Raw genomic sequence first — 19,550 nt, 5'->3', positions numbered from 1 at the left:
TGAGAGCGTGACACCATGACTGCCTGCAGGTGGCAAGTTGACACTCTTCCTGGTCTGGGCAGAAAGTTCCAGGTCTGCACCCTAGGGAATGTCCCAGGCAGGTCAGCAGTCTATTTAATGTCCCCGGCACTGCAGGTGAGGATGTGAGCCTCTGCTGCTGGCGTGCTGATGTTTGCACCTTGACATAAAGTGTGGGGCCCTCAAAGCACCCAGAATTAAAGCTGCAGTGAGTGAGTGCAGAAGCATGGTGTAGACTGCCACTCTGCTGCTTTGCTTTATGCAGTGGTGAGCATATAGGCAGGAAAAATATTAAAAGTTCATGCTTAAAATTTTTAGAAGTTACACAAAACTCCTGCCTATGGCACATAAGAAAGGGCTTCTTTCTAGTTAGAGTAGCTTAGCTGTTTGTCTTTGGAGAATAAATGTTCGCTGTATTTTTCTGTATGATCATCAACACACATAAATGGGAGCTATAGAGCCCCAACTACATGCTTGGGCAGGACCTGTCCCCTCTGAACCTGCTTCTCTGAGCCAGGCCTGGAGAGTAGCAGCATGTCTAAGTGATATGAACAGGTGCACGGAGCCCCATCGTGCCCCAGGATGACAAGCCTTCAGGGGAGCTGCGTTCTGAGGTAGAGCCCACTTGGAGGTTTAGCTGCAGACCCAGTGGGGCATATCTGGGTGCTTGCTGTTAAGTTATAGGAAGTTAATCACACATCTCAGCTATATTTTCAAGTTGCATGGCAGTAGGTGATAAAATAACAGGGTTAAAGCCAGTCACAAATGCATTTCATACTGACATTTTTGTTGCTTTTTAATGTGTTTCTGTAATCAGTAGCTAACCACCTGAAACTGTCCTGCTGTCTGCTTTAATCGGTCCTTCATGATCTTTACTCCTGTTTTCTCTCGGAACAGGTATAGGCAGAGTATCTTTTGGAGCTTTCTTAGGTAGGTGAAGTTATGATTTCTTTCAAGAGTATAGAAATTTAGAAAAAAAAAAATGTTGATGGAGATACTTATCTGATAACAAAAGTCTTCCCCTGACTTAGTCTTCCCACTGACTCAGACACCACGTGAACCTGGGGGGTTGGGATTGCCTCTGGGTACTTGGTGTCTGAGTGGAAGGCCGGAGGCAAGGGGAGCCACTATGTGTCCCGCCCTAGAACTTTGGCCTTTCACGTTTTTAGTAGCAAAGCTCCTGAAAAGCACTCCCAGGTGTCTCAAAATGTGGGTAAGGTTGCCTGTGGCCTTCTCTTTGGCTTCAGCCCATTGTATGGACAGCAGCTGTTTTCCCTACATTCTTTATTTTTATAAAAGCCCAACTCCTAGTAAGTAGATCTTTCTATCCTTTCTTTCTTTTTTTTTTTTTTTTTTTTTTTGCAATCTAAAAGGCTTCTGCTGTGTGTAGAATGGAACTACAGATGTCAGGTTTTTCCACAAGTCTCTTCTCCTGCGGACTTAAAGCAGCCATCTTTACCCATGCAGTCTCGTTGGGGTGGTGAATAGGCTTGTTCGAGGTGACTGTGAGAGTGAGGATGCCTGGGACTGGTGGGCTGAGAAGCACTTGAGATTGGCGCATCTGAGCGTTCGTGTCGCAGGGACCTGCCAGCTGCCCCAGACCCTGTGTAGCTGGCTCTGCCTCAAGAAGAAGACTGGCCAGGGTAGCCAGACAGAGCAGAGGCCAGTTAACTGGCATCTTCCCCAGAGCCACGTGGCAGTGTGCAAATCCTGCCATAGGCTGCCTGAACCACTAGCCATATATGGTGGTCATGTGCAGCCCCTTCCTAGTGCTCGGCCCCCTGTTCCTTCTGTTGAGAGAAGAACTGTGTGTGCCAGACACAGGTAAATAGCATGCACGAAGACCCTTCAAGGCTGAGTTAGGCCTGCTGGGCGAGGGCGTAGTGCTGGAGTGGAGGCCTGGGGGGTGGCGGGGCAGGTCTGCAGCTGTGGCCTGGGCTGGGAGTCCTGGCAGCTTTCACACTCTGCCTCCTCCCCACAGATGTTGCCTTCATCACGACCGTGCCCTTCCTGTGGAAAGTGTCGGCCATCACTGTGGTCAGCTGCCTTCCACTCTACGTCCTCAAGTACTTGAAGCGCAAGCTCTCTCCTCCCAGCTACTCCAAGCTGAGCTCCTGAGCGGTCGGCAGCTGCCAGAGGCCTCCAGGCACCGTAGGCCTCTCAGCTGGCTCCTGTGGGAGGTGGGAGGTAGGGGGCTGGGGCCTGCCCTTTCCTCTTTGATGTCCACTGAGGCAGCACGGGGCTTCCACTGGAAAGGAGTCTTGTTCCTTCCCTGCTACTGTAAAGGATTTGCCCTTCTGAGAGCTGGCAGTGGTTTCTGCAGCTCCCCAGCACTCGGGTTCTTCTTTGATGTGGAATGTGAAAGCCACTCCCCTGCACAATAAAGTCTGCACACTGGGGAAGCTTGTCTGCCCTGCAGCCACCCTTGCCATCGCCCACGGCCATGATGAGCCTCCAGACTCCTGCAGGGCTCTCTGCTGGGCACTCACGTGGTTGTATGTTCTTGCATAGAGTGTGCTCCTCCCAGAAAAACCCAGGTGACAGATGGTGTGACATCTCTGATTGCAGTTACATTGCCGCTGGGAATGGAGCCATTTGTCAAAGGCATTGCTGCTCCATAGTGTGTCCATACTCCATGTCCTCTCATGTCTGCAAAAATCACACTCAGAAAGAGGTTTTGCTGTGTAGCAGGTGTCCCTGGGGGACTTGTGATACACACACATGTGCTGGCGCTAGGGTGGAAGAGCCCCCCAGCCCAGGCTTCAGGAGGTGTCCACATGTCCACCAGCAGCTCCCTGGAGTGCCATGGCCCTGCTGCTGGTGTTCAGGTAGACGAGCCTGTGGGCCAGGGCTTGGTCCTCGCAACTGCCCCAGCTCTGTGCCCTTCTCAGGGTGTTTCATGAGCCCTCCAGGGAGCTTGCTGGCGAGCACCTGGCCTCTTACAGGAAGGAGTCGATGGTTTTCTAGAACAGTCTGCAGTCCTCTGCACCAGGTGTCTTATGCACCACACTGTTCTTCACCTTGAGCACCCACTGAATGTAACCCCACCATCCTTGTGCAATGCCCACCCATTGAGGGCAGCACCGTGGGGGTGGCCCCCAACAAGCCCTGTGTCTGTGGTGCCACCTCCTCCTAGGCTTATGTCAGTGCTGCTTTTCAAAGGAGAGGCTCAGTGCCACAATAAAGTGTATTCCTTCCCATATATCGTCACATGTGCCTTTTGGATCACATGCCTGTGGCAGGTTATCTTTGGATGCCTGAGCATTCAGAATTCCCAGGTGGACCTGGGACCAGAGAATGCTGTTTCTCAAATCCCCCACAAGGTGTCACTGTTTTGCCAGTTTCTCCAGCAGCGTCCGGTCTGGGGCTGCCAGGCTGGAGGAGTGTGCTGAGCTGCAGGAGCCTGCAGACACCCACCGTCTTGGTGGATTGGGAGTTCATGCCCCTGCCCTTTCTTTCACACAATTTGAGTTAAGGGCATTGGGTTCACAGGAATGCCGCGGCCTGTGTGCTGACGTGGCATCACTCATGGATCTGGGTACAGAATACCAAGTTCAGATTAGACATTTCTTGCCTCTGCTGTTTTTAAAATAAAACAAACACCCACGTGGGAGGTTGACTAACACTTGTAACAGTTGACTAACACTTGTAACAGAAAATCTAAATACTGTGAGCCTTTGGAATAGCATTTTTGCACATCTTTAAATAAAACATGAGGCTTTTGTGAGCCTTAGATACAGAGAGTAAGGAGAAATGGCCAAATATGAGTTTCTAGAAATCAGAATGTGTGAAGTCAAAGCCCTCTGTGAAGCGAGGAGAATCACTGCAAAATGCGGCTTCTGGGGCTAAATGAGGCCATTCACAGGAAGGAAGCAGCCGGCAGACACCTGGCACATGGTAAGCTGCTCAGAGGGAGTTTGTGATATTGGTTCTGATAGATGGGACAAAATAATTGCCTAATAAAGGGTCTCTGGATCTCGTCCAGCTCAGGTTTAGGAACCAGCTCAAGAGGGCAATGGTGCCCTCGGGCGGGTGAGGACTAGTTTGTGGAACAACCTCATTGTGTCCTGAGTTCTTCAGCTGCATCTGTCAGAGGTTCTCTAGCCGAGCCTCCTGCTTGTAAGATGCTGCCCAGCCCCCTCAAGGCCTCTGGAGGACCCCACTCTTGTCTTGGAGCACAGGAAGGCCATCTAGATGGTTCAGGGTTGACCTCAACCCTCCTCCATCAGAAGCTTCATAGGAGAGGAGATTGCTCTCAGCACAGGAGTCTCAAGTGCCCACTGTGTGTCAGGTGCATTTAGGGACATGGCAAATGTGGCCCTGCAGGGGAAAGCCGACATGGAGATGAGAGTTAAGGGACTGCCAGGACAGTCTAGAGGAGACTCCTCAGAGAGGTAGGGTTGATGCTGAGACCAGAGAAGAAAGTAGCCACTTGTGCAGAGACAGGGAAGAGACCTGTGTTCAATGCAGGTGGGGCAGGGCAGGTGGGGTAGAGTGCAGACAGGAAGGCCAAGTGGGCAAGTAGGTGACAGGAGAGGGGCCAGGGTGGAGTGGGCAGGCTGGTGGGTGGACTCTGCTGCTGCTCTCCACACCTCATCCTCCTTTAGGCTTGCGACCATCTTGCATTTTTATCCAGTGTTTCTAAATCAGAGGGCAACACCACGTTCCTAAAGCCTGTACCACCCCCCATGGAGCCAAAACAGGTCGAGTAAGGGGTCACATGCACCCTTCCTGTACCGGTAAGGGCCCTACGAAGAGCCTACAGTGGAAAGACACACTCACTGCTCCACCTCTAAGGCCTAGGGCACTGTCTTCATGGAGCAGCTGAGCAAGTCCAGATTCGCATCTGTGGGAAGATGGGGACAGTGTCGTGGGTGAAAAATCACTTTCCTAAATGCAGTGGATGCTTAGCCAAAGGCAGATTATCAGGCTGCATAAAAAGCAAAACTAACCACGTGCTGCGTACAGAGAGAAATGCCATAAATACGGAGGGAGACAGTAAGAGCAGCAGGCTGGGGCAGGTGGAGCCTGCCGACAGGAGGCGCTCAGAGCCAGTGCCCCGCAACACCATTTCTGAGGACCCTCAAGCTGAAGGCGTCCCTGCAGGCAGCACACACTGGACAGGGTCTGCAGGGGAATGGAGTGAGGAAAGCTGCGGCCGCAGAGTCAGTCTGCTGTGGGACACCAGTTGCTGTCCTGTGTGGCTGCATCCTCCATGCCCTGTGTCAGAAACAGCTGCACAGAAACCCCAGACCTTGCTGACTGAGGGACCCTGCGCCCAGCTACTGCAGTGCGCCCACCAAGGCAGCCAGGTACTGGGTCGACAGGCACCAGAGAACCGGGAATCACATGGCTCACTTACGGAGGGCTCGTGGGTCGAGGAAAACATGATGGGAGAAATTCTAACCAATTCCGACTTAATGAAAATGTCAAGATTTGAGAGTTTCTTAAAGGAAACTTACAGATCTAAATGCTTATGTCAAAAAATAGAAAGGTCCTAAGATCAACGTGTAGACTTCTACTTTGGGAAGCTAGAAAAAGGGTAACAGTGAGCCCAAAGCAAGTAGGAGGCAAGAAGCAAAAATAAATAAACAAAAGTGAGTATCAACAAAACGGAGCACAGATGAACAGCAGGAGTCTAGGAATCCAAGGCTAGCTTGGTGAAAACCCAACCTCTGCCAGATGGACGAAGACAAAGGTACTGATGTTCAAAGGTACAAAGGTTTCCATCACAGAAAGTCGCCCTGGAGGAGGAAAGGTCAGGTTTGCTCCAGGTTTCACAGTTGGCTGTTGCCTTTGGGCCTGTGGGGAGGCAGAACATCACGGCAGTCAGCACGAGGGGGAGCAAAGCTCTTCTCTTTGTGGCAGCTGTGAAGCCGAGGAGGGAGGAGTGGTCGGGGTCCCTGTGTCCTTCCTGTCCTGTCCCCAGTGACCTCCCTCACTGCCTTCCACTAGACCCCCTTCGGCAGCTTCCACCTCTCCCCGTAATGCCACCTGCTGGAGACCCAGCCTTGGACACCTGCGCCTTTGGGGGACATTTAAGGTTCACCCAGAACGGTCAGTGTCTTGGGGGCCTTTGGGGTGGTGTGACTACAAGGGACAGCAGGAGGGGCTGTGTCTGGGTGCTGCAAGGGCAACAGCTCCTGCACCTGCAGGCTCCCACTCGCGACTTCACACGTGGGCCAGAGTAGGGACCCTCCCCGCAGCTCACATGTGTTTTGAAACTTGCTGTGAACCTGTATTCACAGAAGTTTTCAGAGTGCCGTGGCTGTCTGTGGGTTGAGGACCAGATGGGGAAAGGCCTGGCACCGAGAGCAGGCTAGGCCAGGGGCTGCGACTGCTCAGATCAAGCCCTCAGCTTCTTCTGGGAGGAGACCAGCTGACAGCAGTCTCTTCACCTTGAGGGTGGGTCTGTCCTGGGGCAAGCTGCCTGGAGTTGTGGCCTGTCCTCTGAACCCAGCGTGGTATCACAGTGAGTTTTGGTGGTACCATGCAGTCTGCACATGGCCCTCACTGTGGGTTGGGCTTGTGGCCAAGCCATCCCCCAGGCAGAAAGGCCCTGCACCTAGCCTCCATATGGTTAAGGACAAAGGGTCTCTCCAGGGTCCCCAAGGGTAAAGGAGGTACCACTGGGATAGCTTGGGTGTTGGGGTACCCACGTGGCCTGCAACCCAGGGGACAGCAGCACAGAAACTGGACCTGGCTCTCTTGTTTCCACAGCTCCTGGGTCTTAGTGACAGTTGAGGCACAGGGATGACAGAGACCTGAGGATGGGGACCGAGAGTACAGCTTATAGAGGACAAGAAGTCTGTACTGTGCTGTGCTGCCTCTAGGGCTCAGCTGGGAGTCAGCTTTTGGTAGCCTGCGCATACACTGAGAGACCACTCCTAGTGCCCTGGCAAGGCAGGACCTGCTCTCCCTGTCTCCTGTCAGGTCTTGTGCCCGACTGGCCCAGCTGCCACCACTGGCTAAGATCTGCTGCCCCTCACTCACCTGGAAAATCACTTCTCACTATCCAACCTTCCTGAGGTTTTAGGCACGTTGGCCACCAGGGACCATGCAAGCCACATTGTAAGGTGGCATGCCAGAAAAGTCACCTTGTGTTCCTGGGGCCACCCTGAGAAAGAAGAAGGGTTTCCCTACCATCCCTGCAGCCCTGCCCTGAATTTAGAGTCTGCTGGAGCCTGCCTCTCCTCAGAGCACCCTTGGACATCCTTAAGGGTGGGACTGGCCTTTTCAACCTTCCTGCCTCTTCTAGAGGACAGTGTGGTGCCCTGGATACGCTCAGAGGCACTGGATCAGTGGCAGTGGGGAAACTGAGGCATGGAGAAGATTCCCCAGAGCAAGGAAACAGCCAACCTGGATTCCAGGACACTCTGTGTTTGGCTGTGTGGACCTGGCTGAGCCCATCACCCTGTTTCCCAAGTCATGAGGTTATGTCCCTGCAGGTCACCCAGCTCCCTCTGCACAGGTCTCCAGTCACTTGGAAAAGACCTGATGCTCCAAGAGCCCCACAAGAGACAGCCACTTAGTTCCCCTGGCAGGGACCAGCCCAGCCACCACCACCAAACGCCCTAGACAGCAGGGCTCTCACCCAGCCTCTCTTCTCCTCTGAGCAGAAACTAGCCTGTGTCTCTGTGAAAACTGCTCGTTTGGGGAAAAGTTCAGGCTTTCAGAAATATATTGAGACCCCCATATTCCCCTCAGCTCCTGCAAACAGGCGGACCTTGTCCAGTGCAGCAGACCTCCTTAGGCCTGCTGTCCACTCAGCCCTGTGGCCAAGCCCCATCTGGGAGGTTCCTGTGGGCACTGCCTTGAGGACAGGACTGGAAGGGCCATTGGAGGAAAGGTACCTAGTTCTAGCTTCTGGGCGGGCACATGACACACACAGACTTGTGTCCTTGTCGGGCCATGTCCATAACCCAGATTTGGAGCTACCTTGAGGCTGAACAAATTCCCTCTTTCCAATCCATTGTGCCCAATTTTAGCGTCCACTAGTGTCCCTGGGGTCCTCTGCAGTCCACCTTTGTACTGAGCACAGGTGTGATTCCCAACATCTCCAGGAGGGGGTGCTAGAAGACAAGAAACAGGTCCACCAGGCAGCCCTAGAGAGGTGGCACAGGCTCCACCAAGGGAGTCCTGGATGCAGGGTTCCTGGGCAGGGTTTGCTCTGGCTGAGAACATACCTACCCACAGGCACTAGTGTACACAGTGCCGCTGTTTTGCCTGAATGGGGAGCCTGATCCCCTCATCAGTAGAGCCCCCAGTGTCCAGGGTGCTGGTGCCCGGTGTGTCCAGAGAGCACAGTGGCTGCAGCCTGGATAGATGGGCTTGGGCAGGCTGCAGGGGCTGCACCAAACTCAAACTTGGCCACAAGGTCCTGTGTGCCTCTGGGGTTGGTGGCCCAGGAGACACTGGCAAAGGCCAAGGGGTCCCAGAAAGATGTGTTTGTATTCATTTTGCAGCATCATGAACGCAGTAGTAATAACAGACCTTTCCAGACCTTGTCATCGTGACTTTAGATCTGGAAGGAAAATGGAAGTCCTCCTGTCCCATTTACAGTGTTTCCAAGAACTCTTGTACTTTCAGCTCCTTCCCCACCCCTGGACCCCGAGGGCACTGGTGGCCAGCACAACTGGTGAGCTGCAGTTCCTGCACTGGCCTGGATGCAGAGACCTCCTGTGCAGATCTAGAAATGCGAGTTCAGCATCAGGATCCCAAGTTCTTGTAAAAGTCATACCCTGAGGGAGGTGGACTCAGTCTCATGCAGGAGCTGCATCTTGCTTGCTTCTCTTTTGCTAATAAAGAAAGTGAGGCTATAAAATCAAGTGTAGATCAAAGTCAGAAGTCTGGGTTTTTATGTGAAATTGGAGTGTAGAGGTGTTGACTCTTGCTGTGTTTGTAGTCTGGGAAGCCCAGGAGCCCTCTTGGCTCACAGAAGCACTGTCCACCTGTCCAGAGCATTCTGCACGGCTGTGACTCAGGTTTTCCTGGTGAGCGTGGTCTGTGTTTGCAGACATGCCACATGAGCAGGGCTCTGTGAGCACGTGCAAGCCTCTCTTGCAAGAGCGTCCAGGGACTCAGACTCAGGAAGGGGATGCCATGATCCTCACTGATTTTCCCAAGCCAGAGGTGACACTGGCAGCCTCCCACAAGGTCACCTAGCCAATCAAAACTAGCTTTGGGGTCATCCAGCTGATCAAGGTTCTCACAGGGTGGGGACTTTCAGTGTCAGCCCACAAGCCCCTGGAAGTGGGAGGCCAAACACCCCAAGGAGGAAAATGTCAGCAAGTCCTGAGGGGCCTGACCAGGCCCTGCCCTCCTTGCTGCTCTGCTTGGGCTCTGCCTGTAGGTCAGAGTGGAATCGGGTCACAGTGGGCGAGGACCATTTCCTCTCAGTTGTGCAGCTGCCTCCCACCTCCCTTGAGGATGCTGTCGGTTGTCCGCATTTCTTCCTCTGAGGAGTGCTTCTGTAGTCCCCAGAGTTGTGGACCGTGTTCTGCATGCAGGTCCTCGAGAGGAAGCACAGCCAGTGGCTGTGGGAGTCGGTGTCACACACACAGCAGGTCCCACAGCACCAAGAGCTCCAGCTCCAGGTTCCACAGTGGGTACTGGCACCCACCATGGGGCACTCCGTGGGTGGGTGCAGGCTGCGGGGCTTTCGGCCCACATTGTTCTGCTGTGGACCCTGGGCGCCTGCACAGGGCTGAGTGGATGCCCCATCAAGGTGTGCGGGGGGCCTGTGGACCAAACTTCCTGCCACCCCAGCTGACGGTGTCCTGATGTGTGTGGAGAGCACAGTGGCTACAGCCTGGACACGTGGGCTTGGGCAGGCTGCAGGCTTGTCCTTGGCTGGCTGTGTCCTTCAGGTGGGAGCCTGCAGGCGGGTTTCTACAGGTGGGGTGCTCCAAGTAGGCCACCCGGGCGGATGTGAGTGAGTCTGTGACCGGAAACAGACTTTAGGGGACAGGAGTGGGAGGGATAGTGCCTTCTCAGGGGCTCTGGCATCTGTCTCCACCCCACCCCTGGGACCCCGGCAGTTCTCGCTGTGTCCACCCCACCCCTGGGACCCCGGCAGTTCTCGCTGTGTCCACCCCACCCCTGGGACCCCGGCAGTTCTCACTGTGTCCACCCCAGTTCACCCTCACGAGGGTGGGGCTCTACCCTGGGCCTCCTTGGTCACCCGTCCGTCAGTCTGTGGGAAAGAAGGAGGAGCACAGGCACTGAGAGGATGCAGGCTGGGCTGCGTGAGAGCCCTAGCCTGGGCTAGCTTCCTCTGCCCTTCCAAGGGCTGTCTGTACTTGGTGGCTCTAAGGCCTAGGCACAGAGATGCCACATGGGGACAAATGGAGTGTCAGACACAAGCCAAAGAGGACAGGAGGAAGACACCAGGGAAATGGGCACAGAGTGACTGAAGAGGGGGCCTCCAGCTAGGAGCTGTAGCTCCGGGAAATCTCACAGTGCTCTGAAACTCAGACTTAATGGGCTGGCACCACGGGGAGCCAGGAGATGTGGGAAGAGGTGTGGTGGAATTGGGGGATGCAAGATATCTAAGTGGGGGCAAAGGACCCTGAAGTGCCAGAACCCAGGCATGGCCAGTGTCAAGATGCCCCTGCTGCCCCTGCCCCTAGGCTGACTCTCACCCCTCACCAAAGTGACTGCTGTCACTCCTCTCAGGTCCACCTCGGTTTCCTTCAAGGACCAGGCATCTACTTCTGCCCCTTCTAGGCCCTTCCAGTCCCCAACCCCCATCACGGACCACACAGGGGCTCCAGGACACCCCTCACCCCTCAGATACCCAGCCTAAATATCCTTGGCTCGGGGACCATGGACTCCCAGGCCAGGCTATCTCCTGCACGCTCCCTCCAGAGCCTGCAGCTCAGGGAATCCACACAGGAAGAGCACAAGGGCCACAACCATGAGGGGAAGGTGATATGTCCTCAGTGGAACTGTGACTGTGAGTAGCCATGTCCTCTAGGCCCAGTGGTCACTGAGCTCAGCACCCCAGCACCAGCAATAGTGGCCGCCAAGACCTTCTCCTGTCCCACCAACAGGTGATCTGCTGGGCCTGACCTGCTGCAAGTGTGGAAAGACACATTACTTGTCCTCCAGCCTCTTGGGACACTTGAAGGTTAGGGCTCAATAAGGTGAATGAGAACTGAAATCCCAGGTCCACAGGAAGTAGACAGGGCACTGGGCATCAGTGGTCTACATGGGAGAGGGACAGAGACAGGGAGACAGTCAACTACAGAGACACGAGGGCTATTGGCCAGCTGGATGGTTTCTCTCTCCCTTGGCACCTGGGTCAGTGGTGGAGGAACCCCACGGGGGTCACCTGTAGGCAGCAGAGGCTTCTCCCAGAGCCTGGTAGAAACTGCCTCTGCCTGCAATGGAGCTCCAGGCGGAAGCCCAGCAGGAGCCCCTCCCGCACAGCAGAACTGGGAGCCCAAGGGCCCAAGGACTTGCACCCAAGTTCTCAGTGGCATCGTTCAGATAAAGTGAGTGGAGATGGCCATTTCTCCACATCAGGTGAATGGACAGCTGGGCATGCTGGGCACACCTGTGGTTCCAGCTGTTCAGGAGGCAGGGTCAAGTGAGCCCAGGAGGTCAAGGCCAGCCTGGGCCACATAGCAAGACCCTGTCTCAAAATACATAAGAAGGAAAAACAGGAAAACAGATGGATGAACAAAACAGGGTGCCGGCCCACTGGACTGTCACTGCGCCTCAGGAGGGAAATCGGACACACAGGTACAGCACGTGAGAACCCTGGGGACTCTGCAGATGGATAAGTGCTGCACAGCTCACTCCCAGGAGGTCCAAGAGACAGCAAAGCGGAGCAGAGCTGGGGCAGCGCAGCCGTCGGTGCACAGAGGGGGCAGTTTCAGTTTGGGAAGATGAGAGAGTCCTGGAAACAGATATGGTGATGGCTGCACAGAAGTGTGAGTGCACCTGGTGCATCATGCACTTAGGAAATGGCTAAAATGACACATTGTATGCTAGGGACATCTTACCAGAACTTTAGAAAAGAAAACCCTTTTTAAAAAGGGGCTGTTTGAGTAGGGGAGGAGAGCAGGTGGAGGCCAGGGGTAGGCTCTGCCTCTGCCTGAGCCCAGGCGGGGCTGCAGGGCAGCCCTGGGCTTGCTGGGTCTGGGATGGACGCATCGCTGTGGAGAGGTTTATGTTCATCTACACTTTGGCCAGATGCCACTTCCTGTTTCTAAGAAGAAAGAAAGTCCTGAGCAGGATTATAAAAAGCTCCCCATCTTCCTGGACATCAAACAGCCCCAACACAGCATCTTGATGGGTTCAGTGTAAATGAATCAGAAACACATGGATTAAATTTCCCTTGAAATTCACTCCAGTTTAAAAATTAATGGAAAAAGTGCCTGGCAAAACTTGTTTAGAGCTTTATTGAACCAAAACACTTTAAAAATAGTTTGGGAAGTTGGGCAAACCCAAGTTGTGGCTGGGCCCTTCACCAGGACAGATTCTGCCGTGTCTCGCCAGGCTGGGGGTGCTCCTGGGGCAGCCAGTGCCCCACGAATGGCACATGGCTCTCCAGCAGAGAAAATCCCATGGCACGCATGAAAAATGAAGTCGTTTGGTATCTGAAAGGAAAAAAAAAAAAATGGAAAGAACAGCCTCATTACCTAAGGCTGGGGGCAGAAATGGCTTACTTTGGGTTGTTACTTAATTAAGAGATTTAGGTAAACAGTGTTTTAAAGAAAGTTACAATGTTGCCATCAGAAAACTCTTTGCTACTCCTTCTATTATTTTGGTTATGGAAAACAGTTGCAAGTTAGCAGGGACTGGGACATGTCTGAAATCCTGCTGGGCTGTTGTAAGGAGCATCCTGCAGGCCAGGAAGTGACCCGGGAGCCCAGTGCTCCAGGCACATTATAGATGGTGTTTGGTAACTGCCAGTTCTTGTTTGGGCAGCACTGTGCAGAGAAGACGAGGCTGTCCCCAAGAGCAGAGGTCTTTGGCCTTGGCCTTTGTGTGGATTCCTAAGTCCTAAGTAAACCTGGGCACAAGGGCAGAGCTCTGTGGCTGGGACGGCAGGGCCGCAGGGCCTGGGGGCTGGGTCTCAGACGGCTCCGTTTGCACCCTGGTGTGGAAGCTCTCTGTCGTAACCCCATTAGCCAGCCCATGCATGCCCCAAGAGTGTCAGCTTAGCCTATCTGTGTTTTCTGTGAGAAATCAAAGTAAAATAGGACCGTTTCCTGCTCTGCATGTCATGGGGCCCAGGGGAACACAACTGGACCCGAGGTCTGTCTTTCTGCCCACCTTTCTCCTCATAACTGGTCAGAGAGCCGCTCACTCCTTGGGCCTGTAGAGCTGCCCTCTCCCCACCCTTGGGGGGAATTCGTTCTACACCAGGTGAACGGCTCAGAGGCGCCTCCCAGCCTTGCTGGGTTCTGCCCTGGTGCTGCTCTCTTTCTCAGCCTCCACATCAGACAGCTTCCCTAGGACAGGCCCGGGAGCCTCAGGTCCTGTCCCCAAGACCTCCTGGGCAGGAGCTCCAGGAAAACACCAGGCCCGAGTGCCTGGTCTCAGTCGGGCACCACCCCAGGCTGCAGTAGGCAGTGGGGCAGTCCTCTGACTCCATTTGGAGTTTGAGCCAGGCAAACAGGGGTCCTTGAGCAAAGGTCATCTCTGACAATGCGCTGCTGTGCCGAGAAGGAGTGACCTGGATTTGTGTCCACACAGGGGTCTGACACAGAAGGGCATGTCCCCCGTGGTCCTTGTAGCTGGAACTCTGAAGGAGCACTAAGTAGGATGTGTCCAGGCCCCATGAGGAAGGCATGTAGGAAAGGACAGAGTACCCTGTGATGCGTCATGGAGTGGTGATCTATTTTTCATAACTGTCATGAAATACCTGAGGAAAGCTAACTTTAAAAAGGAAAGAAGTTTGTTTTGCTCATGGTTCTGGAGGTTCAAGGTGGAGGGGCCTCATCTAGTGCCTTCTTGCTGTTCAGAGGCCCAAGTTGGCATAGGGCATCACAAGGCTGAGACTGATCCTCTGCTCCCAGAGCCACCAGAGCCTGGGCTGAGGGCCTCATCCCATCCCAGCCCTCCCAACGGCCACCTTTGCACCAGGTGGAGGACGCAGTTCCTCCCTCAAGTACCTGTGGGGGATGCTCAGACCACGTCCATGCTGTAGTGCATGGTAACTGGGAAGGGAATGAAGCCAGTCCATGTGTGGGAATTCCACAGTGGGTGGCTTAAGCCAAAAGAAAGTCACCATCTTATAGATCTGGAGGTCAGGAGTTCAAAACCAGGGGCCAGCAGGGCCACTCGCCCTGAGGGTCCTGTAGAGGAGTGTCTTCCTGCCTCTCCAGCTCTTGGCTCTCTTGGTGGCCCTTGCCCGACAGGACATAGCTCCAGGGTGCCTCTGTCCGCACAGGGCATCGCCTTTGTGCCCCTGCCTCTCCCCTTATAAGGACACCTGTCATTTGGGGGACCCAGTGACCTCCCTTAACTACCACACCTGCAAGACCCTACTTGCAGACAAGGCCATGTCGCAGGTGACGCGGCCAGGCCCTCAGTGTGTTTCCAGAGGACAGGGTTCCACACACGGCTTGGCTCTGAGGCAGCTGTCGGTGAGCACCACACCACCCAGCCTCACAGCAGCCCGAGGGGAGGGCGGTCCCTGGTGCCTGTTGGTGTAGGAAACTGAATCCAACACAGCTGCAGGGGACCAGCCCATGAAGGAGAACTGGTGGAGTCGCTTAAAAACACAAGCCCCCATAGCCTCTGGAAATGGACCCAGATGCAAGCAGTAAACAAAGACACTGCTGCTGAGAACCCACGCGAGCCTGTGACATCGGAACCACATCATGTCCCAGCCCAGTGAGTGCAGACTCCACTCCCTTGGTCAGCCATGGGCAGACACAACAGTCCCCTGCACAGCTCCCCCGCGAGGGGCCCCTCCTGTCCCTCTGCTCTGGTCTCCCAGTCTCCACCCCAAGGCAGCCTGGGCCGAGGGTGTGGGGCACCGAGAAGATGGTCTGATGGCTGGCCCAGCTCAGGAGGCAACGTCTCCAGGTCGGGGAAGGCAAGCCGAGAGGGTCTCAGGAGGCTGCTCCCACAGTGCTCAGGGGTGTAGGGCTGTCAGCCCGACTGAAGCATCGGTTTAAACACAGCAGAAATGCCAGCGCGAATGACCAGATGCTGGATTTACAAGAAAAGACTTAAACCATCCACAGAAAACACATGCAGCTCTAAAGTGAGGCCTCACTGACAAGTGAAAAAGTGTGATGATGGTATCACACTAAAGACCATCAGGAAAGAGATGAAAACACACAAAAGAACCAAGTGGACCTGGAGTTGAAAGGAGGGAAGGGTTATAAGTCAGCGAGGGCCTTTCCGGGAGGAGTCGGCCACGGAGGAAGAAGGAGTCAACCTGAAGCATGTCTCCAGAGATCTCGAAAATCCAAGAGCACCTCGGAGAAGTGAGGTGTGCTCCCGGGCCTGCCTGCCTGCCCATCGTGACCGCACCAGACAGAAAGAGAGTAGAGAAGGAGAAAAAATGCTGGAGGCAGCAATGGCTGAAAATGACACAAACACGTTGAAAAACAACCTACCTGTCCAGGAAGCTCGGTGATCCCCAGGTAAACTCAGACCCACAACCAACACATAGTAAAAACGCTGCAGGTCAAGGACAAGGAGAAAAGTCTCAAAAGCAGAGAAGAGAAAATGGCTTGTCGCTCCCAAGAGAACTCAAATAAGGCTAACATCTGACTTCTAAGCAGAAACTACTGAGGTTAGAAGCCACGGAGATAACATACCAAAGTGCTCCAAGAAAAAAATATGTGCACCAAGAATCCTACCCTCGAGCTTTCTTCCTGAAGCTAAGGTGAAGTAAAGAGTATCCAGAGAAACAAAAACTGAGAATCTGTTGCTAGCAGACCCACCTTGCAAAAAATCCAAGAAGTTCTAGAGGCTAGGCCAGGAAAGCCTGTTTGGTGATCTAAACCACAGGAAGCAGGGCCACTAAAGGCAATTGTGTGATTTTGTAAAATGGCTTAAGTGCATATTTTCTCTTTTCTCCTCAAAACTCACTTAAAAAGCAATTGTATAAAATGTGTATAGAACGTAGTGTGGGCCTGTCACTTACAAAAACCTAGTAGATGTGTAATACATTTTCCAATAACACCACCAGGGAGGTGGGAGGCACACACAGCACCTGGACAAAGGGGACTGCTGCAGACGGTGAAATGATAATGGCCGCAGGCATTGTTGGGCTGGTGACACTGTGCTCATGATGCTGAGGAACAGAGCTCTGTAAGGGGGACAAGGAAGTAGAGCCCCATAGAAATACTGTTCCTTTACGTCACTGGAACTGAGCTCGTGCAAATGAATCTAAGGCTGATGGTAGAGCTAAGTACATATGGTCAACACAAGAGCAACCACTGAAGAGATGGTGAAAACATATGGAAAAAATAAATAAAAAGCTACATTATGAAACATTCACTTAATGCAAAGAAAGCAATAAGGAGGACTGGAGGGGAAAGATGTGAAGACACTAGGAAACAAAAAGAGAATCCAGCTGTACAACGTGAGATCCAGGCCAGGCCAGCAGCTGTGAGACTGGGTTAGAACATGCAGCTTCATGCTGCCTCCGGGCACACGTTAGGCACACTGAGAGGCTGGGAAAGACATGCCCTGCAAACAGTGCCAGCAGAGGAGCTGGGGTGCGACACTCATGTCACACAGATGGAAACAGAGGCATCACTAGAGAATGCTATGGAGCCGAATGTCCCCTAAAAGCCCTGGAGTGGAAGGCTTTGCCCTACGGTGATTCTATGGGAGGCAGTGGAGCCTTTGAGAGTTGAGGGGTCTTTAGGTCATTGAGGCTGTGCCCTTGGAGGGAATAGTGGGGCCCTAGCCTCTCTCTCTTTTTCTTTTGCTTCACTGCCAAGGTGAGCAACTCACTCCACCACATGCTCCTGCCATGAAGTACTGCCTTGTCACAGCCTCAAAGCAATTGGGCTGCTTGATCATGAACAAGAGCCTCCAAAACTGTAAGCCAAAATAAACCTTTTATCTTTATAAGTTATTTCTTGAGCAGCAGAATAAACTGGCGAGGCTCATAGCAGACACCCTAGAGCTCCCACCCAGCAAAGCCAAAGGCACACCTTACTCAGGGGCACAAGACACTCTTCAGGACGGGCCTCATGCTAGGCTACAAACAGGTGCCAGTTGTCTGAGGGAAAGGCTCTTGACCAGCACAAAGGCAAGGGGAAGGCACACAAAGGCTTGTGGAAGAGGTGGTGAGGACCTGGGGAGACGGCTGCAGGAAAGCCAGGGTGTGTCTAGCAAGTGCCAGCTGTGGACTCTGTGGAGGGGTAAGGGGTGGGCAGGGTAACCAGGAGCATGGTGAAGAGCTGCTGCACACCACTCCAGGCCGGCCATGCATGTGGAGGGTGAAGGACATCAGGTGCCAAGCTGAGCAGCTCCGTCTTGATCCTGAGGTCCTGGACAAAAGCCAGAGCGGGGGGAATGGATTCACTGACTGCTGCAGGACACGTCAGACCTTCTGTTAGCCATCTGTCCATCACCGAGACAGAATACCTGATGCACATCAAGTTAAATCACATGTTTCCGTGGTATCAGAGACTTCAGTCCATGGCCCGGGCTCTGCTGCTTCTGAGCCTCTGGTGATGAAGCATGTCATGGTGGGTATGCACACAGAGCTGCTCCTCTCATGCTGTCTGGGACGCAGAGGAGGAGGCTTTGGGTCCCCATTCTCTCCAAGGACCCACCCCCGGTGACCTAAAATCTCCCTCTAGGCCCACCTCCAAATGTTTCCCCATTTCCCAATAGTACTATGGGCTGGGGCCACACCTCCAACAGACTGCCTCTGAAGACATTCAAGGTCCAACCACAGCAGACCCGGGGACAGTACATGACATGAGTAGTGGGCTGACATAGGCAGAGACCAATGAAGAAGGCTTCAGCACCAATCCAGGAAGACGGACAATTGAAGAGATGTTCCCCAAGTTGAAGCAGAGTGAAGGATCTCTGAATCCCAAATTTATGGCTCAGTGAGAACACCCTATTATCTGAAGGTGCTGACACAGGTGGATCACCAAAGGGGCCCTTCTTTCTCAGCTCAACCACAGCTGTAAGACTTGCATTGGCTTTTTAAAATGTCAGCACTTTACTTAAAAGTAAGCTGCCTGAGGTGTGGCTCAACGATACAGAAGTTAGCCTGCAGCAGGCCCTGGATTCAGACTTCAGCAGCATTAAAAGAAAAAAAAAAAAATTAACTTCCTAAGAATTTGGTTTGATATTTCATTCTACTCCAGGTTCTGGCTAATAGCCCATGTTCCACGTTGACTTCTGGACATGACAGACTTTAGGCCTCTGGTGCTATCAGGAAGAAAAGAAGTGAACCCACCCTTGCTATCTATCTTAGAACTCCAGCCAGAGGCTCCAAGGGCATTGGGGTGGAATTTTAAAGAGACCCTGTGGCTCAGAATGTCGCTCCGAGAGACAAGATACAGTAAAGCTCCATGTGACCTTCACCAGCCTGTGGATCAGCGGTTCAGGGGCAAGGAGCCGCTGGCCCTGCGCACCCATCCGCCAAGCCCTGCGTGGAGGCCCCGGCGGCTGCAGGGTCCCCAGCAGCTCCCAGGGCAGGAGCGCCAGCTCTGTAGGGCCGCGGTGGCGCGGCCGGGCCGGGCTCAGATCCCCAGGCCTGGGCTGGCAACGCCCCCACGCGGATGGGGTCCGGTAACTGCAGCCTTTCCCCCGCGGGTTTAGGAACCCGAGCAGCGGCGAGTCTCTAGAAAACGTTGGGCCGCTGGAGGCAGATCCAAGTGCGCTCCAGGGGAAAGGATCTGGCTTCCAAAGATTTCCAAACTGGTAAGTGTCTAGGGGTGATTCTCCCCAATAATCCACAGAAACAACAGTAACCTAAAAATAGTCTTGTTTTCTGTCCTAAGCTTCTTTTAACCTTGTTAGTCATCACCAATTCTTAAAATAAAATCCGTGTAACGTCTCTCCTAGTAGCAGCTATAAACAAACCCCCGAGAGCAGGCCGGAGGAAGAGGAAAGGAGGCGGAAGGGCCGCGCCGGGAGCGCAGGACCCAGGCCGGTGTCGGTGGTGGCCGCAGGGCCAGCGCACAGCAGTGAGCTGGCCGCGCGCCGCGCGCCGCCCCTCGGAACTCCAGCGCCCTGGCGCGCCGCCACCGTGGTCCCGGCAACGGCATTAAACAGAGGGAAACAGGCCCGGGATTCCGTCACCGCGGGGATAAGGAGGGCATTGAGAGACAGGAAAGAGCTGCGCTAGACGGCGAGAGCCTCTCACTGGGGGAGGTGCCGGGGAGGCGAGAGGAAGAGGAGGAGGAAGAGGGAAGGAAGAGGAAGACGGGGCGCGGGAGGGAGGAAGAAGAGGAGGAGAGGGAGGGCGGAGGGAGAGCACGGCCCCGGCCGAGCGCCGCCGCGCGGGTGGGGGTGCGGGGTGCGGGGCGCGGGGGGCGCAGTCACGACTTGCCAGGCCTCCCCGGCCTCGCGGACGCCTT

General features: G+C 54.1%; 1 protein-coding gene and 1 long non-coding RNA gene across 6 annotated transcripts in view; one reads left to right on the top strand and one right to left on the bottom strand.

Annotated features, from left to right (window-relative positions):
- Positions 1-3,220, top strand: part of Atp9b (ATPase phospholipid transporting 9B (putative)) — a 256,120-nt gene extending 252,900 nt beyond the window's left edge. For 4 of the 5 annotated variants that reach the window (XM_071602592.1, XM_071602594.1, XM_071602593.1 and 1 more), the window contains 2 exons: positions 916-948; positions 2,000-3,220. In XM_071602592.1, coding sequence (XP_071458693.1) covers positions 916-948; positions 2,000-2,136 — 170 coding nt within the window. In that variant the 3' untranslated portion in view covers positions 2,137-3,220. The remainder of the gene's footprint in view (positions 1-915; positions 949-1,999) is intronic. The other variant, XM_027935319.2, reaches the window with a different exon arrangement.
- Positions 3,221-12,409: 9,189 nt separating this feature from the next.
- Positions 12,410-19,297, bottom strand: LOC117794825 (uncharacterized). Its single transcript, XR_004618700.2, has 2 exons — positions 17,160-19,297; positions 12,410-12,626 (listed from the first exon to the last, which is right to left on the bottom strand). It is a non-coding gene; the product is annotated as an uncharacterized lncRNA (long non-coding RNA).
- Between the last annotated feature and the right edge of the window lie 253 nt (positions 19,298-19,550).

This window comes from Marmota flaviventris, chromosome 16 (assembly GCF_047511675.1).
Source record: "Marmota flaviventris isolate mMarFla1 chromosome 16, mMarFla1.hap1, whole genome shotgun sequence".
NCBI classification, from domain to species: Eukaryota; Metazoa; Chordata; class Mammalia; order Rodentia; family Sciuridae; genus Marmota; species Marmota flaviventris.
The sequence above is the reverse complement of the archived record's forward strand: the minus strand, read 5'-3'. Positions and strand labels throughout refer to the sequence as shown.